The 19,504-nt window shown below is 44.0% G+C and overlaps 1 protein-coding gene across 1 annotated transcript in view; it reads right to left on the minus strand.

Moving 5' to 3' along the window:
• The window catches only part of adgrl2b.1 (adhesion G protein-coupled receptor L2b, tandem duplicate 1), an 81,335-nt gene that overhangs the window by 33,778 nt on the left and 28,053 nt on the right, over positions 1–19,504 (minus strand). The window contains exons 3-5 of the mRNA XM_079173369.1: positions 12,243–12,456; positions 8,283–8,392; positions 3,947–4,747 (exon numbers count right to left, since the gene is read on the minus strand). Coding sequence (XP_079029495.1) covers positions 3,947–4,747; positions 8,283–8,392; positions 12,243–12,456 — 1,125 coding nt within the window. The remainder of the gene's footprint in view (positions 1–3,946; positions 4,748–8,282; positions 8,393–12,242; positions 12,457–19,504) is intronic.

Consider the following 19,504-nt stretch of genomic DNA (forward strand, 5'->3'; position numbering starts at 1 on the left):
AGAAATTGTTTTATGGACACTTGTTCTTTAAAGGGCGGGACCATTATTTATTTATTGTTTTAGGTTTTGTATTTCTGTAGCTTCCTTAAGTGGCGTTCCTTATGGTTGGCGTTAAACCAATCACATTTTTAGCGTCACAATGCTATTTCCCGAAGCCCTTCTAGAAACATTTCCCATATATCTCTCTATATATATATATATATATATATATATATATATATATATATATAACCATGTACATATTCAAGCCTCCCAATAACAAATAAAGTAACCAATCGATGCAGCGGTAGACCAGCAACTCCCGTGTTCTGCAAAGTCTGATTACTGTCAATGGAGTCTTGTGGCTTCTACCCATCAGAAAAGACAGACTGATGGCAATATAAAGCGGTGAAAATATTCTAAATATAGCGTACACTTAAAGTGAGAAATCTTTATTTTTTCTTGTTGACTTAAATACGATCTGCAGCTTTTCCACAGCCCTCTCCGATGTGGTACTGAAGCCGTTATAACGTTCTCTTCAACGCCACCAGACTCACTTCAAAAATCCTACCCAACCCTTCCAGTTATTTCCACAGGTAGCACAGCTACCGTTAACATTATCCACAAGCTTATCGATCAGCTTACTTTGGTAACCGTCGCCACTCCATTTCACTAACGGCTGAGTGGGCGTTTCGGTTTGATGAACCAGGAAAAAGAACGCAGATGGCTTCGACCTTTAAAGAGCAGCATACAGAAAAAGCTCTGCCGGACATATCCTGTGTCTGCGCGGGGTAATTTATGAGGCCTGAAACTGAGCTCTGAGGAGCAGCAGACATAGCACAGTCACAACTAGACGGTCTGAGTCAGAGGACGGTGGCTCACAATAAAGACACATGCATGCAGACAGGAAGATATATGTGCAGACAGAAATACACTCAAGAGCGAAAACCACTCCAAAACTCTCCGTCGTCTACGCCCAGAATGTATACTTAAACAATTCCCTGCCATAATCTCAAATGTGTTGATCCACGCTCGGCGAGAAGCAGAACAATTAGAGCTCCTGCAAATCTCCTGACTCTTCTACTCCAGCCTCTATTCCTGTTGCCGAACATCCCGCTTCAGAGGGCGGAACACAGGCTTAGTGCATGATACATCTATAAATGTCCTCTGTCTTGACTGCTCACCTGGAGGCGTCGTTCAGGGATATAAAAGCGGCGCAAAGTGCAGCGAGGTGCACAGCTGGGTTTAGCCACAAAATGGCTGAGCAAAAAAAAAAAAAAGCAAACACACTAGCTTTGTGAAGATAGATCTCTGTCATGTGGCATGCAGGATATGAAATAGTGGTTTTGCTTGACATTTCAATTCAGAGCAGAGCCCACTTGTGCTCACTGCTGCCAGATTACTCCGAGCGGCTAAGCCTTTTGGACAAAGCCATTCATTTTATGGCTCTCGTCTCGTCTTTAAGGCCTCAGATCAATGCTACCTCAAATACAAATTAATTTTCTCCTTTCTCTCCTTGTTAGTTTGAAAGGCTCTCGGCAATTGCTGGCTCCTCTTGATTGTTTTTTTTTTATTCTTTGGACTGAAATCAGTTAATTCCTTTGCCCATCACAGAGAATACATTACCGGTGTCCCTCCAAATTTAGGAACGGCGGGCGGTTTGGTGTGCTTTGTATTGGCATGCATCTCTTCTCGAGAGACCCCTGAGGAGGAGGACTCTCCAAGTATTGATCATCGCTGGTTTGTGTTCACAATGCATTAGCAGAGGGTAGGCATTTTCTTTAAATGTGTGCGAATTGTTGGGAAGAATAAGCGGAAAGATCAATATGGGGATAGATGTTAGCTAATCACTTCAACCAGGGCCAGCAATAAGGAACCTGCAGTGTTACAAAAACTCTGCATACGGTAAAGGAAAATGCAGACAAGTTGCTAAGGTCAATTATGTTCTGCTTTGATCACTTTGCTCAAACTCCCTCAGTATAAACCCCTAATCCTGCAGACTCTTCAGCACCTCTCTAGGATGAGCATTACAGTCAAGGTTGACGCCTCTGACAGAAAAGGACACGGTCGCTCATTGTGTTACACGAGTTCTACGACGAAGAGAAATACACTGGGTTTGGTGTAACTTCAGTCCGTGGTCGATGAATCTTAATGGGCACAATTAATTTCCTTTACGCCTCGAGTGCCCCTCAGTTTCAGAGAGAGAGAGAGACATTATTTCAGCACCATTAGATTACCCTGCAGAATAGGTTGTTTAATTCAACGCCATATCATGGGCAGCAATAAATCCTAATAGCTTCACAGTAAAGAAGTTAAAGGTGCAGATCTGAAAAAAAACTAATAAACAAGAACCAATTATTTTCAAGTGCCATTCACAAAGCCCGGTGTGCTGCTGGCCGCGGCATCTTGAGATGCCTCCTCTCTCCTTCTTGAGCTCGCAACATTTCAAAATGCTCCCATAAAACACACTTAATGACCCACAGTGACAAGTTCTGCTGCAGGGACGCACTTTTGATTGGATCCCAATAAGGGAACCGCGGACAGAAACGGTTATTTAGAATAATGAGTGAAATCAACAATGTTCTGTTGGGTTCCTTGATTAAACGCACTGTTCCCGAAGCAAGTGGCAACAATAAGCCTATGTGGCATTTATGTTTACCGAGGCATTACAGTAGCTGAGAGAGCACATTAAACCCTTCATTGAAAATGCTCTGTGATGGCCACTTTCCTCCTCTCCGAGCCTCTTTTGAGACAAGGAGGGTAATTATGATAATTCAGTTGTTAATTACATTTACATACATCAGGACGTGAACAGTTGAGCAGGCAGTTTGCATGCATGGAGAACTCATTAAAGTTAGAGTATATTTTTGCATATGTCCTCCAATAATTGAGGCTTCAGTGGAACCGGACGCAGACACGCAGCACCGCAGAGTGTCGAGTTATCCTGCCGGGGAGATTCCAGGGGATGGCAGGAAAACAAACAGACTTGTTGACAAGAGGCCAGAGTTCAGGAGCACACAGCCGCCATTGAGACATCAACGCTACACACCCCCACCCGCCCCCTCTCAACAGCTCAGGTCAAGAATCAGATATCCCCCTGGAAAACCCTCCTGAATATCCAGAAGTTAAAAATCATAACTGAATCCAGACCAGCGCTCGGGGGGGAAAACTGAGCTTCTAACATAACTAGAAGTCGGGTCAAGATCCCTTACACCCCCCCCCCCCCCCCCACACACACACTTCACCCCGGCTCTGCAGGATAAGGTGGCTGCAGTCAGGTAATTAAGCCCATTATCGTCTTAATGCAAGGTCCCCGTCTGATGACACGTATGTCACCTCTGAGCACTTCACAGATTAATCTGAGCCCGACAAGATTCTTCACTGTAATTGATCTCTTTCCAGCTACTCTGCTGCACTGATTCACCATGTGGTACACAACTCACACACACTTCAGCCTAGTGCTTTTTGGAATATCACGCTACAATAGGATGGCTATTATCTCCTGATCTATTGTAGAAAAAAAAAAAAAAAGGGTAGCCATGGCAACACAACTTGAAACGTATGGTAAGGGGAAGAAGAGAGTAACCTCTGTCGTACTGTGCACAATAATTCTAAAATGTATTCCCAGCATTTTGAACTCGCTGAGATTAGAGAATTTGATAGGGTACCAGGCTCCTGCTGGAGTGAGTGCCTCAGCTTGCCTCATGGTAATAAAGAAACGGGTTTCTGAAGAGGCTCAATCCCACTGGGGGCTATCCCTCATTCCGAGGTGAATCTGTAATTTCTGTCTGCAAATGAGCCCTTTCCCCAAGACTAACCCAACCCTCTTCTCTACATCACACCCGAGTTGCATCCAAAATTAAAAGGCAGCCATCTGTGACAAGCCACGCTGCAACCACACAATAGAAGGCTTACAACAAAGGACAGTGAGTTAAAAAAACAAAAAAACAATGGATGAGGTTCTCACCTTCAGCAGGATCCGGTGGGCCGAAGTCCAGGTCGTAGCGCAGGATGTAAAAGTTATTCCACACGTACAGCTGGTTGTCTCTGGGGTTGTAATCCACAGCAGTGATGTACTGGTACTGGTTGGGGAAGAGGATGTCGGTGTACTCGCCCTGGCTCAGCTTGGTGTTGTAGGTGTAATCGATTTGGCTCCTGCTGGTCTCGCTCTCGTTCTCTTCGTAGGTCGAGCGCACCACGTGGAGCACGCCGCACACCATGAAGGCGTTCGAGGCAGAGCGCTTGTCGTACGCCGTCTCCCACGTGGCCTCGAAGCGCAGGGTGTAGGGGTTGAGCTGGCTCACCACAATGCGCCCATTGTTCTGCTCCGTGGCGTATATTACCCACAAGCCCCTCTCGTCTACCGCCAGGTCAATGTCAGTCTTGCCGCCCCAGCGGTAAGGCGAGGTGTCGTGATAGTTGGCGTTGTTGACGATAGCCTCGCCGCTCTTGATGCGAGTGCGCAGGTCAAACTTGACAATGTTGCGAGTGCGCTCCTTGTTGAAGAAGATGGCGCCGTCGTAGGCCACGAAGCCTGTCCCGTCGACTCGGTGCGGCAGTTTGTAGGTGGTCGTCTGGCGACCATTTTTGAAGTCCTCCAGAGAGGCGTACTCGAGGAGGGTGTCGGTGCGGTACGGCGTCCAGGGCATGAAGAAGACTTTGTCTCCGGCCTGCAGCGGGTCTTTGCACCACGACCCCGCTTGCTGCTCTGCCTCGTACAGGAAGGTGGCGTCTCCTACACCCTTCAGAGTCCCGGGACAAATGAAAACTAGTGACAGAGAAGAGAGTGGAAAAAAAACACAGTGAGGCAACTCATTTCAAACATACGTTAAAACATTTTGACACGCATCAATCTTGCTGCTGTACAACTGAAGTGCAGGATAAAAAGATCAGGGATTGTGAATTTGGAGGAATGTTTTAACTAATGCTTTTGTTCTAGCGCTAATGAATAGGGAAAAAAGGAACAAATGAAGGTGTCGTAGGATGAGAAATGTGACGTGAGCTTGCATCTCAAGGGTCTGCTGCTACATCCTAACAGGGACAAAACAAAATAAAACCTGAACGAAAAGGGTAAAAATCCTGCAAATGAAAGACATGGAAAATGAGAGGAGTAGAGTTTTTTTAAATACCAGCCTGTCTCTGTCGTCAAATGGCACACGAACAGCTGGGTACATGGACACACTGCACATGCATACTGACATGACTGAGGTCGTAAACCAAAATGAGGAGGGAACAGACTTCACATCTCGTGATAAGAGTGAACAACAGGTTGTAGATGGCGGTGGTGGTGGCAGCAAAGCAGAGGTCAAATGAAAGTGGAGGTCGGGGAATAGATCGAACAACAGTGGTAAAGGATTTTCACTACTTCTGTGGCAGAAGACAGGAGGAACCACTGATGGGTGAGAGAGGCCATGGCAAGGTTCCCATTTAGACGGTTATAAATTAATTGGTTCTGGATAAAAAAGGGACACTTTCTTTTTGCTGTCTTTTTTTTTTCTTTTTTTTTGGTCCGTGCCAATCTCACTCAGCCATCACTGCTATTTCACATCACGTGCAGCAGAAGTTGGGCCAAGCAAACTAAGACTACGCCAATAAGACTATACACACAACTACTCATTCTTCAAGGGTTAACACAGAGCTAGGCAAGAGTCCCTGGAACAAATCAACACCCAACAGTTGGTGTTTTCTTTCACATTGGACCGTGGATGTCATTTGAAATTCAGTTTAGAAATTCATTTAGACTCCGTGGGTGCAAACAATCCTCCTATGGGTTTAGCATTTGACAGGAGAGGCAATCAGGAGGGGGGGGAGGAGAGACGTGAGGGGGAGCTGTACTCAACACCACAGAACAAGGAGCCAGAGGGGAGGGGTGGGGGGGAGGTGGGACCAGACCACTCATTTACCTTTTTGCTCCACTTCTATTTCAGGCATTGGAAAAGAAAGCAAAAAAAAAGAGTGCAAGAGGGAGAGAAAGGTTATCATGAGTCAACTACCAGGTACAAAGAGAAGAATTAGCTGGAGGATATGACCATGAGATGAACTGCAGGGCTGCTTTGGGAAGAAGAGCTAGAGGGGGGGAGGGGGGAGAAGAAAAACAGTAGTTTTGTCAGTGCACCGTCTTCTCATCCTAGGATATAAAAACAGACAAGTTATGGCTGGAGACAAGCTATGTGCCAATGCTTTCCAGCGCATTAAACTTCTCATTCCTACCGTCTTTAACTGCCAACAAAAAAAAAAATGCATCGGCCGAATAAATCCCTCTAAAAGTGCGTCTCCTAAGTGGCAGGAGAAAAGATAAAATATCTCCTGGTGATATTTAGATGGATAATATTGTTAGAGAAACACCACAGGAGTTATTTTTGGCATGTATTGACACGGGGGTGGAATTTTTTTTTTCAAACTTTATGAACACAAATCAAAACTCGCTCGCCCACACACGTAAAACATGACACAATGCTAATGTTACACTCCTAAATGAGCCAAAGAGAGCAGCAGCACATGAGATGACTGATGAGCAGTCGGCCTAATATGGAGTTTCTTTAGTGGACTGTTGACGCTGCATACGGTCTGGGTGGAGAGGGGGGAGGAGGGGGGAGGAGGGGGGGTGGGAGGAGGCTGGACACAATATGTGAAAGATTAGAAGTTTAAAAAAAATGAGAGCACAGAGGTTAGTCGGAGGGGGTAGAACGGGACAGGAGGTGAAAGGGAGGTCTGTTTGAAAGAAGAGAAAAAGAGGTGAATATCTCTGAAGGTGTTTACAATTCATCAATTTAAATACTAAGTACTTTCACAGGCAGGGATGAAGCCTCAAGCTGCTCTTATAAACTACTCTAAAACACCCTTTTAAGGTAGATTAACTCAAATCAGATACTATAGACAAGAGTTTAAAATAGTGCCGGATTCCACCAACTCCACAGTACATTTAATTAAATCATGTTCCCTCTGAAACACTAAAGCTGATCCATGACCGTCTGCAGGAATTTGGTTAAACTTTTAGGATTTTTTTTATCATTTATACTTTTTTCTCAAGAAGTCTGTGCAGTCTGTTTCCACAGGACATCGGTGAATGTAATGTGGTAATGTAAGACCTATAATCTACCCATTTCTTTGTAATCTCTCCTTCATTACCACACCAAAGACATCAAATCTAAACACTGTTATTAAAGCCATTTAAAGCGTCGTCAGTTCACCCAGTTTCCACCTACTGGTATCCAGTCAGGCAGATAGTTTGGGTTGTATTTGCCAAGGTTTGGAAATATCTGCCTCTGAGATTTTCCATCACCATCCAAAATAAATGGCGGTGAATGGAATTTTGTTTGTGCCGTTCACAGCAACAGAAGGGCTATTATTAAGTAGAAAGGTGTTCCAATCAAAAGTTATCTGTGGATTATCCAGAGAAACAGGAACATTGTTTGTGTAGAAGGTTTTGCTTTTGAATTTTTTTTTTTTTTTTTAAATGTCATGTTTCATTGTTGTGAGCTCGTCAACACAAAACCACAAATTCCATTTACTTCTGTTGCACTGCGAGCAGAAATCTAACACAAACTGAGACGCTTTGGCATCTCATTTCGAATTTAATAAGGTTTAGTTTCCAACATTCGTAAGTAACCAAACTTTTGTATCGCTAGAACTACTATATGACATTTCTATCTGTATTCACTCACACTAAAAACAATACTGTAGATGATTAATGTTCACATCCTGTAGCATATTTATCAAGAGCTACTTGCTCTAAAAACTGGAGACGGGGCTTAACATATTGATTGATATGTATATTAGTTGGTCATGTTGAACTACAAAAACAACCAGTCTGCTGGCGGCCATAAGGACATGATTCTTCTCCCTCACAAACAACTTTGGCTGAGTGCAGACTCTGGCCTGCAGCGAGCACGTTAACCAGACAACAACCAGCAGTTTCATTGAAGCCATTACGGAATTAACATTAATTTACATAAATAACAATAAGGTCCAATAAGGGAGTCTTTAGCCTTTAAGCTGAATGAATCTGGGTATTTTGCCAACCGGGAACAGATCCAAACAGGAAGCAGCTATCAAAACCCAAATCTAACTATCTGCATGGCTGGATTCCACTGGAGGTAAATGAGAAAATACATATTCGTAATGTTGGTGACCTGACCCTTAAAACTACTTCAACACTTCATCCGTCATCTTAACTGATGATTATCAAAGCTAGTCCTCCAGGTGAAGTATCATCTGTAAAACAAACAGCACATCTAGTCTACAGACACTTTTAAAAAGCACACAATAAGAGTTCAGTGTGAGATTTGGATGGCGATACTTACTATAGGGAACACACTCATATTGGACCTCTAAGTACTTGTAGGTGCCAGGGCATGGATCAGGAAAGACATCAGAGCCAGTGACAACCACACACTGCGTACGGTTGTTGCACCTAGAAAAAAAAAAGATTGACCAGAGATTTCATCATGACTACCCACAGCAAGAGCACTCGGCAAAGACAACATTAACAGCAGAGAGCGGGGGGGGAAAGTTCATTGTCACGGCCACAGAGAAATTGAAGAATTCCCCGCCAGGACTGTCACATATGCATTCTAGCTTACACCTTGGCAAACAGAGAGAGGAATGAAGGCATTAAGGAAGTGTAGGTGAATGTAAATGAATATGTGATAATGAATAAGAGAGCGAGAGAGAGAAGCTAAAGGCATGTTAGGAATTTGCAATGGCATTTCCTTTAACAGCGTCTTCATACCGCTATTGAAAGGGGAAGACATTCATTAAAACACACAGGACAGGTGGCGGTGACATGCAAGTGGACTGGAATGGTTGCTCCTCTGTATGTATGTAACAAACAAGACGTGAATGTCTTTCTTTTTACGAGAGGTTATTTGCCCTCAAGTATGAAATAATGGAAATGGTGAATTGACAGTTTGATGAGTTGATTGCAAAGTTAGCATGTGTGTTTGCAGATGTTTCTGGGTGCTAAAAAAGTTAAAGTAGGGAGGGAGAAGGGGGGGGGGGACCAGCAGAGGACGGAGTTTGTGTAAATACTGTATAGGGTGAAATTGGCTCCACTTCAATCAAGTTCTTTTGAGGCCGAGGGATTGAGAATAATGTGAACAGTAAAAGATGCAAAATAGGACATTCAACAATTTGCAAGCCTGAGATGAATTATTTCAGAGGGTCAGTAGCAGTCATGCAAGTTGGACATACATTTCAACATTGGACACGACTTTCAAAGAATCATTGGAAACTCGAGAGGCTTTCTGTCCTGTCGCTGCAAGATGGGATTGTGCCGCCCGCACAACAGCCACACAAAGCCTCGACTCTGCACTTTCAACTATGCACGACGTTAAAGTCGTGAATGAAAAGGTAAATTTATTTACATTAACCACACGGAGACCTAGCTTCTCAAGCTGCACTCCAGAAATCCAGCTATGCATTTTCATAAGAAAAAAAAAAACCTTCCCTTTGAAGCTAATGGATTATTAAATATTATACGTATGAATAAAAAAAGGCACAAAGTCCATTATGAAGTTAACAAATAGCATCAGCTCAAACATCAGTGACAGTACGGTACCAGCTGCACTTAAGAGATTCACTTTTATGGCTTCGTGGCGGTGAGAGCTGCTGAGAGGGACAAGGGTCACCGCATCAAAATGTGAACTGACTGACGCCGGATGAAAGCAACCGTCACTTCAAATACATCCAGAGATAATCGATTTAATTCAGAGGTTTATAAGTCTGACTGACACTAGCGCCGAAGTGTAGGATCTATATCTACTCAAGTATTCAAAGTACAAAAGATAAGAATAGCTCATTTAATACAATGCATTCTTGTGTATTATTGTAATTAAAAACAAAATGCATATCATAACATACACCTTGAAAGGAGCCTTGACAGCTTTTTTTAATACTTCAGTACATTGTTAATACTTAAGTGTTAATACTTTAGTAAAACATGTATTGCAAAGTTTTTTACATGTAATAGAGTACTTATTTTTTTTTTGCCACACGGGGGTAAACTGTGAACATGACACGGACAAACAATCACCTTTTAAGTCGATATGGCAAATGTGTTTGCAAACAATGACCCATCTAAGAAGATACGGAGCAACATAAACGTTTATTTTCTGGCCTACTGATGAATGTAAGTCCAATATTCACTCTCTTTTAAGCTTCGTTTTGGTCTCCACCAACTCCGGGGGGAAATATCTGGCTCTTTAGTTGCTAGATGCTGCACTTTGTCTGATGTTGCTGGTGCTTTTTCACTGAAACTGCTTCCTGCCAAACATCAAAGTTGCGAGCCGGAAAAACCCAAACAATGAGCTGAAAGACCACCGCTGCTAATTTCTTTCACATAGTGAGATTTCACTCTGGCATTTACTGTACTGTAACTTTTAGATGCTTCGGAGCAAAGGGAGGCGTCGTTGCTCGGCATTTAGACACGCTTCCTCTGTTTTAAACTGCCGCTGAAATTGCTGCACGTAATCTCTACTGCGCTGAGCACAATCTCACGGTAGCAAAGTGTTAGAATCCTGTTTGCTTTCTATCGAAGAGCTGCACCTCTGACCAGAGGAAACATTTATTCTGTTGTGGGTGGCTATTGAAATGAGGAAAGGTAAGCTTTATTTAGATTATCTTCTTGTGCGTATCTGAACCTACACAAGCAGGAAACAGAGAGGAGGAGGAGGTATCAAGGTCGGATACATCATCCATTTACAGTACATCTCCGAGGGAACGATCACCAGTAACCAGTTTCCATCGCTTCTTTGGTACATTTTATTATCCAGCCACATCAACCAAACATTTTACTTGACAAAACACATCGATGTAGATGTTGAAAATCAAGCCGTTATTGTTGTTTCGCTGTTGTGAAAAAACGGGTTGCTGGTGGATCCTTTTTGTGGCAATTTCCAAACCAATGAAACTGCCACTCTGTGCAGCAGACCTCCCACTGTTTCTATCCCCACAATCTTGTTTAACACGTTTGTTTATCTAGTCTGCGGCGCTATTGCCTTTTGTTAATCTTCCCCGACATTGGCAGAGAATTGTCTTAACGTTTCGTCGTTTAAACATCCCCCTGGTTTTTAGTTTGCTCAGGACTGAAGGAGGACTGAGCCTTGTGACTGCTTTAACATCTCTGGTTATCACATCAACCTTAATTACGGTCAGGAGCCCGTTTTCTCTGATCTGAATCATTAGAATAATTCTGGCTGAGGGCTTGTGGTGCAGAGTCTTCTCAAAGCTTTGGCTCGCACACTGCCTCCAGGGAATCTTCCATGGAGATCAGTTTGAAGATGGACTCCAGCGAGTGAGTGGCTGGCTTGTCAACAGATGGGGTGCAAACCGAGGGGCATGGACACCGTCGGGTGTGTGTTACTGTACGAGAGCGCTGAGACCCGGCTGTAAATATATGAAGACAGAGTAAGACAGTCGGACTTGATCTATTCCCGAGCTATTCTGTAGTTCTGCATCATGAGGGTAAATACAGAAGTGAATGAGGGGAAAACCCCAGAGGAGTCAGATGGTGGGCGATGATGCTCAGGAGTTAGCCTAAGGGGGGCCAGGTTAGGGCAGAGCAGTGCATTAGAAGATGAACTGCGCCGGTTGCTATCTTTGAATAGTTCATCCAGTGCCCTTTAAAAATACACACACCTCTAGGGGTAAGCAGCAGTCGGGTTGAAGTGTTTCTGTGCTGTCGTTTGACAGCAAAGCAGCATCCTGTGAGAGGGAAACCGGGATAAAAGGCATGATGATGGGCACTGCTCACTACCTGAGGCACAGCCACTTCAATTGCAGTACAAGTGTTTGAACAAAGCAAGCCCAATGTTCCAGATAGGGAATTAAGAGGGTGTTCATGTGACTCTCAGTCTCACTGAGCTACACTGATTATGACTCAAACAGCAGCAACAACGCGCAGCTGGTGTGAAGAGCTTTGCCGCACCGCACGGATGTCGATTCCTGCCTGTCAAGAATTAATCTGCGCCCCAGTTTTCTGATTTCAAAATGCCACCTACATACATCCAGTCAATGAGGGAATAAAGAACAATTTAAAAAGGTGTGAGATGTTGATTAATTGTCCTGTATGTAGGTGGCTGCACGAGCAGGGTGATAATTTAAACGTTTCTTTTGTGTGCACAAATGTTAGGCGCAGAAGGAGAAAGAGAGAGAGAGAGAGAGAGAGAGAGAGAGAGACAGAGAGAGAAAAAAAAGAGGTCCGTACTTTTCCAGCTCTTGGTTATGTTTGTGAAATAAGATCCCTCCTCTCCCCAGCATTTTACCTTTGTGATATGATCTTGTAGGCGTCGGGGAGATAGCAGTTGACGTTCTCCATCTGGAACGGGTCAGCGTCACAGATCTTGTCATCGGTTCGGCCGTAGTTGGCCGTCTCGATCATGATGACATCACTCCCCGGGCAGCGGAGATCAATAGCATATCCTTCACAGGAGAGCTCCCTCCTGACCAGCCCGAAAGGCAAGGCCGCGCGGCTGAACCCTGACGGAGGCACAAAGACAGAGACGAAACTTTAGGCAAATAGTACGATTAATGAGTTGAAAGGATCACTGCTGCGATACAATAAGACCACACATCGTGCGGTGAAAATTCACTGGCACAAAATAAATAGCCAACAGCGGTCCAATGTTTACCGCAGTTTTAAACAGTTGGGCCATTACACGCGATACAGGAATGGAGAGAGACAAAACAATTCATCTCTCCATCTCTCTGTGGTCTTGGATGTTGGCTAAGACATCAAATCTAAGTCATTGGAGACCGATGGTAACCTCATAAATTCCTGAGCTAACACAAAGGCTACAGAGCATCAGCGAGGCCTCCACCTAGAGAACATCCACCACGCAGCCAATCCTATCTGGGCCGAGAATAGTTTGCTTTACAGTCGTGCAGGCCCCCCCTCATTTGCTTCTTTTGCTTTACTTGCTCTGCAAAGGCAGATAGAGGAAAAAGGCAGAATCCCGGCAGAACGGAGCGTAATATAATCGAAGAGTCTGGAGTCCACACAGGAGGAAAAATCTATACATGGAACACAGATGGAGGCGCAGCCAAATAGCTCTACTTTGGGGGAAATGTAACTGTTTCACTCAAATCTGTCCCCCCCCCCCCCCCTTTTTTTCAGCAAGTTATAATGGAATAGGTGATTCCTCTGTATTTCCTTTTTTTCCTAAGTAATAAAATGTCATGTCACAAATAGGGTGAAACTAAAGATATGGAGATTAGCAAAGAGAGACAAAAGCAAGGGGAAGAAAAAACAAAGGAAGAAAGAAATCCATTATCTGCTAAAATTATCCAAAGTAAAAAAAGAAAAGAATGTTAAGTGTCTGCAATTGTGAGAAAACAATTAGGTAAAATCTAAGTAGAACATGCTAATGTGTTCCATTTAAAAAGTGCAAGCAGAGCACTGCATGAACTGTCAATAATCGCCGTTGTTTGCAGCAATAGCGGGTCCCAGAGGGGGCAGCTACCATTTGTATTTTCTGCACTGCGCTCTCCTAATTAGCCCTCCTTTCAGCCGGTTGCCTTTGCCATGCTCCCATTGGCTCCCGAGCATTGTCATGTACTAACACTTACCACCTCGGGTTCACTTTGCCCCCTCACTCTAATTATCCTCACGCTCCTGACAGTCAGGGCCTGACGCAATTAGCATTGTTTGAACTGCCCAAAGTTGAAGTGGTTCCGGCTTGAAATTCCTACCCCGAAAACCCCCCGACCCACATTTCTGCTAGTCATTCCAGCCCGCTGTTCCTGGCTCACTTATAATGGTATTCTATGTCAGTCTGTAACACTAGCAAAAAACACATCTGCGAAACATTGTTGAGGATATAATGTTGGAGTCGTCCCATATTAGGAGAGACTTCTGCGTGCACTGGTGGTAGCAGTATAACAAAATATGAAACTAATGGTACAAATACACTGGCTTTCGGCCACTAGACATTTCATTATAGTGCCATGATCTGTCTAATGGCCAGTAGATTCTGCTTAGCTGGACTGTTTATCACCTCATTAGGAGACGTCAGTGTAGCCGAACCATAAGTGGAGGGCTGTGGGGTCACTCCATCTATTCCAATAACCACTACAATTACCCAAACCTTTCAGAAAACCTGTCCAGAATAGTGGATGATAAAACACAGAGAGAAGTTGCCGGCTTTCCTGGCGAAAGACTAATGATCGCCCCCGCCTGCCATCCCTCACGGAAGGAGTGACGGGTTTATCACGGCAGCTACAGACAGCAGACAGAAAGAATGCATTTCATGGGGTTTTAAAATTGGGAGCTGAGAGAGCGTCGTTCGGCCAAAACACCCTCACGGACACACGCCATCTGCCTGCGTAACCTCCTTTCTCTGGCTGTCCACTGGCTCTGCCCATCTATCAGGCTGCTATGGCATAATGGCATGCTGCTGTCAACAGAGGCCGAGCGATTGATTGGGCTTGTGCCTTGCCGGCCTCCTCCTCCCCCCCCCCCCCTCGCCCGTATGGATCTCTCTGGTCATAGGCTAACACTGCATCAAATAAGGGGAGTATCTGGACTGTACTGGCGACCTGAAGAATAAATTGCCTCCTCTCCAAACTGCGGATAGTCTCGGCCTCATTAATGAATGTCTTTTCAACATGCAATTGAGCAAGTGATGACAAATCCCTGTAAAAAGTTCAAATATATATAAAAGGACATTTTTTTTTCTTCTTTTTCTGAATTCAAGCGAATATATTTTTGGTCGACTTAACTGAACGTTGCTTAAGATCTTAGGATTTAAGCAGAGCTAAGAAAGACAAAATCCTTGTGACAACAAAGGTTTCTGGATGAAGGTATTCTTCTGTGTTGATTCTTCTCGGCTTAAACAAGTTTTGCGAGATTCTTTTGGAAAGAGAGGCGGATTTGTTTGCGCGCACAAATGTCAATGTCTTCGGGAGGTATGAAAAGCTTTTCATCGCTCATTCGCTGCTTTGTTTGACTGCTCAACTTTGCAGCAGTTGAAGACTGCGACAGAAGGGCACCAGCTGCGGGTAAAACGGTGTCAAGAAAACTGCAGGAAGAAATCCACAACACGATCCACGCTCGTGTGTAAAAAAAATAAGAAAGAGAGCGGCCTTTGCTCTCCGTGTCTCCGTTGAATTGCACAATCATTGAGGGAATTGAATAATGCTTTGTATGACCACTTAGTCAAATTGCCATGTAGCTACTTTGACATAGCCATAATTGGCTGTGATCCCTATTCCTGGCCTTGTTGACACGGAGCCTTATCATGCATTCTGGTCAGTGAGTGACTGCGAGGAAAGTAGCTTTTCAGATTCCTCCCCCTGACCTGCCTGCTAAGCCGTCTATTGAGCTCAGGAGAGCCAAGCAGGAGCCAAGGACTGCTTCACAATATGTTGCATTCTGGGAGTTTCTCTTCTTCTCCAGTTGAAAGCCTATAATTCACTGGCGAATCCCCCCCCTTCTCCCCCTTCTCTCCTCTCATAATACATATTTTGTTTTCTATCAACACCCTTGAAATTGGAAGTGGTACTGTGGCTCAGATGGGTGCATCTGAAACCATCCACAGAGTTACACTCGGTGGCTTTTAAAACCCTGGAGATGAAGCGAAAAGATAATAGCGGTTTTGGTGTTGAGGTATTGCCATTTGGCGACTGCGAGCGCCAGACCGTAACACACATGTTGAGGTCTGTCTTTGCTGCTCCGTGTGTTCGCAGTCATGACCAACCTTTAACCCTTCAAACTCCACTGCCTCAGGACATCAGACGGTGGGACTGTTTGATCAGGCCAAAAGAATGAAATGTGGGCCATTTTTTGGAGGGTAGACAGAGTGGCGAGGGCTGGCACAGACAGAGAGCAAAGGCGTCGGTTGACGCTTGTCATCCTCCATTAAGGTTCCTTTGATTGGCCTTTGTGGTCCTGGAAACGGCAAACAGCTGCATGCAAATAGCCCTGTTTCCCCATGGCTGGCCCCCATTGTTCTGGGCTTGGGTTTGACAGGGACGCTTTCTCTGCAGCATAAAGGAGGGTGTAGCCTTTAGTCAAATAAGAGTGCCCCCACCGTGGTCACAGCAGGAGTACTTCAAGATTGTTTGTCTTTTTATGTTGTTTTATACCCCATATTACTGGTAGCCAACATCTTTGGAAGAAAGCGCAGATCCTAGAGTCAAGCTTTTCCTCCAACAGCGGGGGATGCCTCCGTAATCCAATATCCGGAGTGACAGAGTGGTTTTACAGCATGTTTTGCTCCGGTGGAGATTTTCAATGGTAATTCATAAAGTAGGATAAGAAAATAAATTGAATTCCTAATATTAGGGAACAAACCGTCATCACTGTTTGCCCTCTTCTTTCCAACTCCTTTGTTCTTTACTGCAGTATTTCTAATCTCTTCAGTGGAACTTTTTGATTGCTGGCCAAGGAATAAAATTAGCTTTAAAAAAATAAACAAATTCCAAGAGACCGTCACGGTGAACCTTTTATGTATTAAATAAAAATGTAAGTGCACTTCACTGTCCATGCACATGCCTCTAAACTGACAAACTAAATACGTGGGCTAGTTCAGCTTGACAACACTCAACATTTCCATTCCCACATCCCTAACTTTGTAAGGCATCCGGTGTTACTGCGTAAAAATGTGTGACACACATTCACAAATGCAGTACATGACCGCCCATCAGAAGTGAGAGGCACACGGGGCCGAGGTGGGAGATGAGAAGGGAGATTTGGGATTCACAAAACAACACCTACCTTTCAAATGCAGACAACAACCCGAGAACTCGGCTCAAATTTCATTTCAAACCGCCGAAATGCGGTGAAACACTGAAAATCTAGTTGGACATATGGCACCATTTCCCACGACACTTTAGTCCCCGCTCTAGTCCACCTTGCTGGGAATTGTTTCTAAAGACGGTGTCAGACAAGACCACAAACCCCGGGGCTACTCCCGCCTTTCCCAGACAACTGCTATCAGACACTCTAGATTCCGATATGAGTATTCTAAAATAGAAACTGGCAATATAGGAGTCCATTTGTGGTTAGATGAAGCGCTCTGAATCATATCTGTTTTCTGCTTCTGGTGATAGCCAACATGAATCCAGTGAAGCCACTTCCCATTCCAAAGTGACCATTTCTATTCATCGCCATGGCCTTTTCTTCTAATTCATTTCCTGAATGTTTCTCAACTTACAGAAAAAAATAAAGAAGAAAAAAAAGCCAGCAGGTGGGAGGAGAGAATCACAAGTTCCATGTTGACGCACGTCTCGTTGAAGGGATTTAAGTGTTTCTCATATTGCTGAGGCTGAGGGTGACAGACCCTGCTGCTTCCTCTTAACTCCTCAGGTGGGACGTATTTAGAAAAAGCTTGATCACAAGCATGCATTTAGAGTCTATTCAGCCTCGGTCTAATTGTCATAATTGTGCCCATTTTGATGACTGGTTATGCTAACGTCGCACCTTTATGGTAGAGAACTGTTTCAAGCTGCATGAGCCTCCCGCGGCTTTCCAAGTAAATGTACATTTTATATAAATCATATGAAATGAATAATTACAACATTTTAGGAGATACGCTTGTGCGGTAAGACAAGCAGGTAGTTAGCTTAGTTAGCGCACCGCAGACTGAAAACAGGGGGAAACGGCTAACTTAGTCTGTCCAGAGGTAACAAAATCTGGTTGCCAGCACTTTAAAGTTGACCAACTAAAACAGTATATCTCGTTTGTTAAAAAAAGTGTGATTAAGTGTTACAAATGAGAGGACTTTATGACTCAACAGTGTCCACGTGTGGCAGAGACATTTTTCAAGCACATAACCCCCCTTTAAACCACAACATGTCATCGAACATCTTTATGCTAGGTTAAGCTAACCAGCTGCTGGCTCCAGCTTCATAAAACATGTAACTCTCGGCACAAATGCGAACCGGCGTATTTCCAAAAATATTGAATTATCCTTTTGTCTCTTTCTAAAAGTATGGATTAGCTTTGGTAGGTAACTACATACAGCTGCCAGTCTATCAGCACACTAGTTTATTTACATTACCGAGCAGGAGACTGTCACACCTCCCCAAAATCAACTGGAAGAAGAGACAGACGCTGAAGGAACCCACATCTGTTTCCCTTTTTTAAAGTAGAATCTAGATATACGTGATAGGATAAGTAAGAAATGCAGACAGAAAAGGTTAAGTTGCTAGCTGGCTAACTAAACAGTTAGCATGACTAAACTAGCTAATCCAAAAGGCTACCGTCTGTGCTTTAGCTGGACTGAAAGATAAGAGTTTGAAATGATTCATGTGGTAACTATTTTATTTGAGGAGGGCCGTGCTGCCCTGTTCCTCAGTGTACGTACATTGTTTTGCCGGAGTCACATTTCCTGAATTTCTACAGCGGAGGTTAGGAGTGTAAAGTTACCATGACTCATTCGTCAAAATAGCCACAATCATAAGAATAAGATCTAGGTTGATACCAGAATTTTCCTTTAAACACGCAGACCCCTTTATGAAGCATCGAACAAACCCCACAGTGTACACAGACTATTTGAAATGCACAGACTGCTCTATTTTGATATCTGGAATTACACAACTCACAGAAAATGTTTAAGTTTTGCCAGAACTGATGCACAGTCGACACGGTGGATTACTTTGGTTCAGCCGGCTCAGCTGCAAAGAAGACTGCAGATGAAGAATTCCTCCCAAGGGAGTGAGAGCTAAAGGGAAAAAAAGCCCGGCTATAATGACTGTGTCTTAATTTGGTTGCAAGAATCAAGGTTTTCTCCTCTGTCGATTGGTTGCATGATCCCTGACCCCGTGGGCGCACATCAAAGAAAAACAGCGAGGAAGCATGCGCGCATCATTATATCACTAATACATACTGTATAATCCTCTAATTGTAAAGAGGGTCAGTGCTCAATATACGTAAGTCACAGTGTGAAGAATATTTCAGAGACATTACCAGATGTAAAGTCTGCTTTTGTTCGGGTCCATGGACACATCACTCGGATTGAAGCAAAGTATAATTCGACACCTTGTATAGTCTTCTGAGAAAACAACCCTGTCACAAATAACTGTCACAGAGGCTAAACATTTGAGAGGAAAAAAAAGTGTTCGACTTGGAAGATGAAAACACCTATATGCTCCTGGGGGAGATCCATTTTGACAGAATTAGTCCATTGCTTGTTCAATACCCAACATATTATTGCATCTCCTTTTTGCAATGAAGTTGATGAAATATGTAGAAAGAGGTGAGTTAAAGAAACCCTCCCATGTGCAGCAGGGGTAGACTTTCACAGGTTTGATCCACCCTGAGTGATGCTTAACTCCCCTTAAAGCCCACATTTTACCTCTGCACTTGAACGTCCCCCACTGGATTTTCCGCTCAAGAAATTGTCTCAGAATAAGTCAGGTGCCCTCCCTCAGGGTGCGGATGGAGAAGGGAAAAAAGGAGGATGAAGTGGGGAAAGAGGAGGAGGGGGAGGATGTGGGTTTGTCTGCCATCACATGCTTGTGTCTCTGTTCTTGTTTGCTCGGGCAGAGTCTCCCCATTTCACCCTCCTAATCAACAATCAACCCT

The sequence above is a fragment of the Pholis gunnellus genome, assembly GCF_910591455.1.
Source record: "Pholis gunnellus genome assembly, chromosome: 14".
Taxonomy (NCBI): domain Eukaryota; kingdom Metazoa; phylum Chordata; class Actinopteri; order Perciformes; family Pholidae; genus Pholis; species Pholis gunnellus.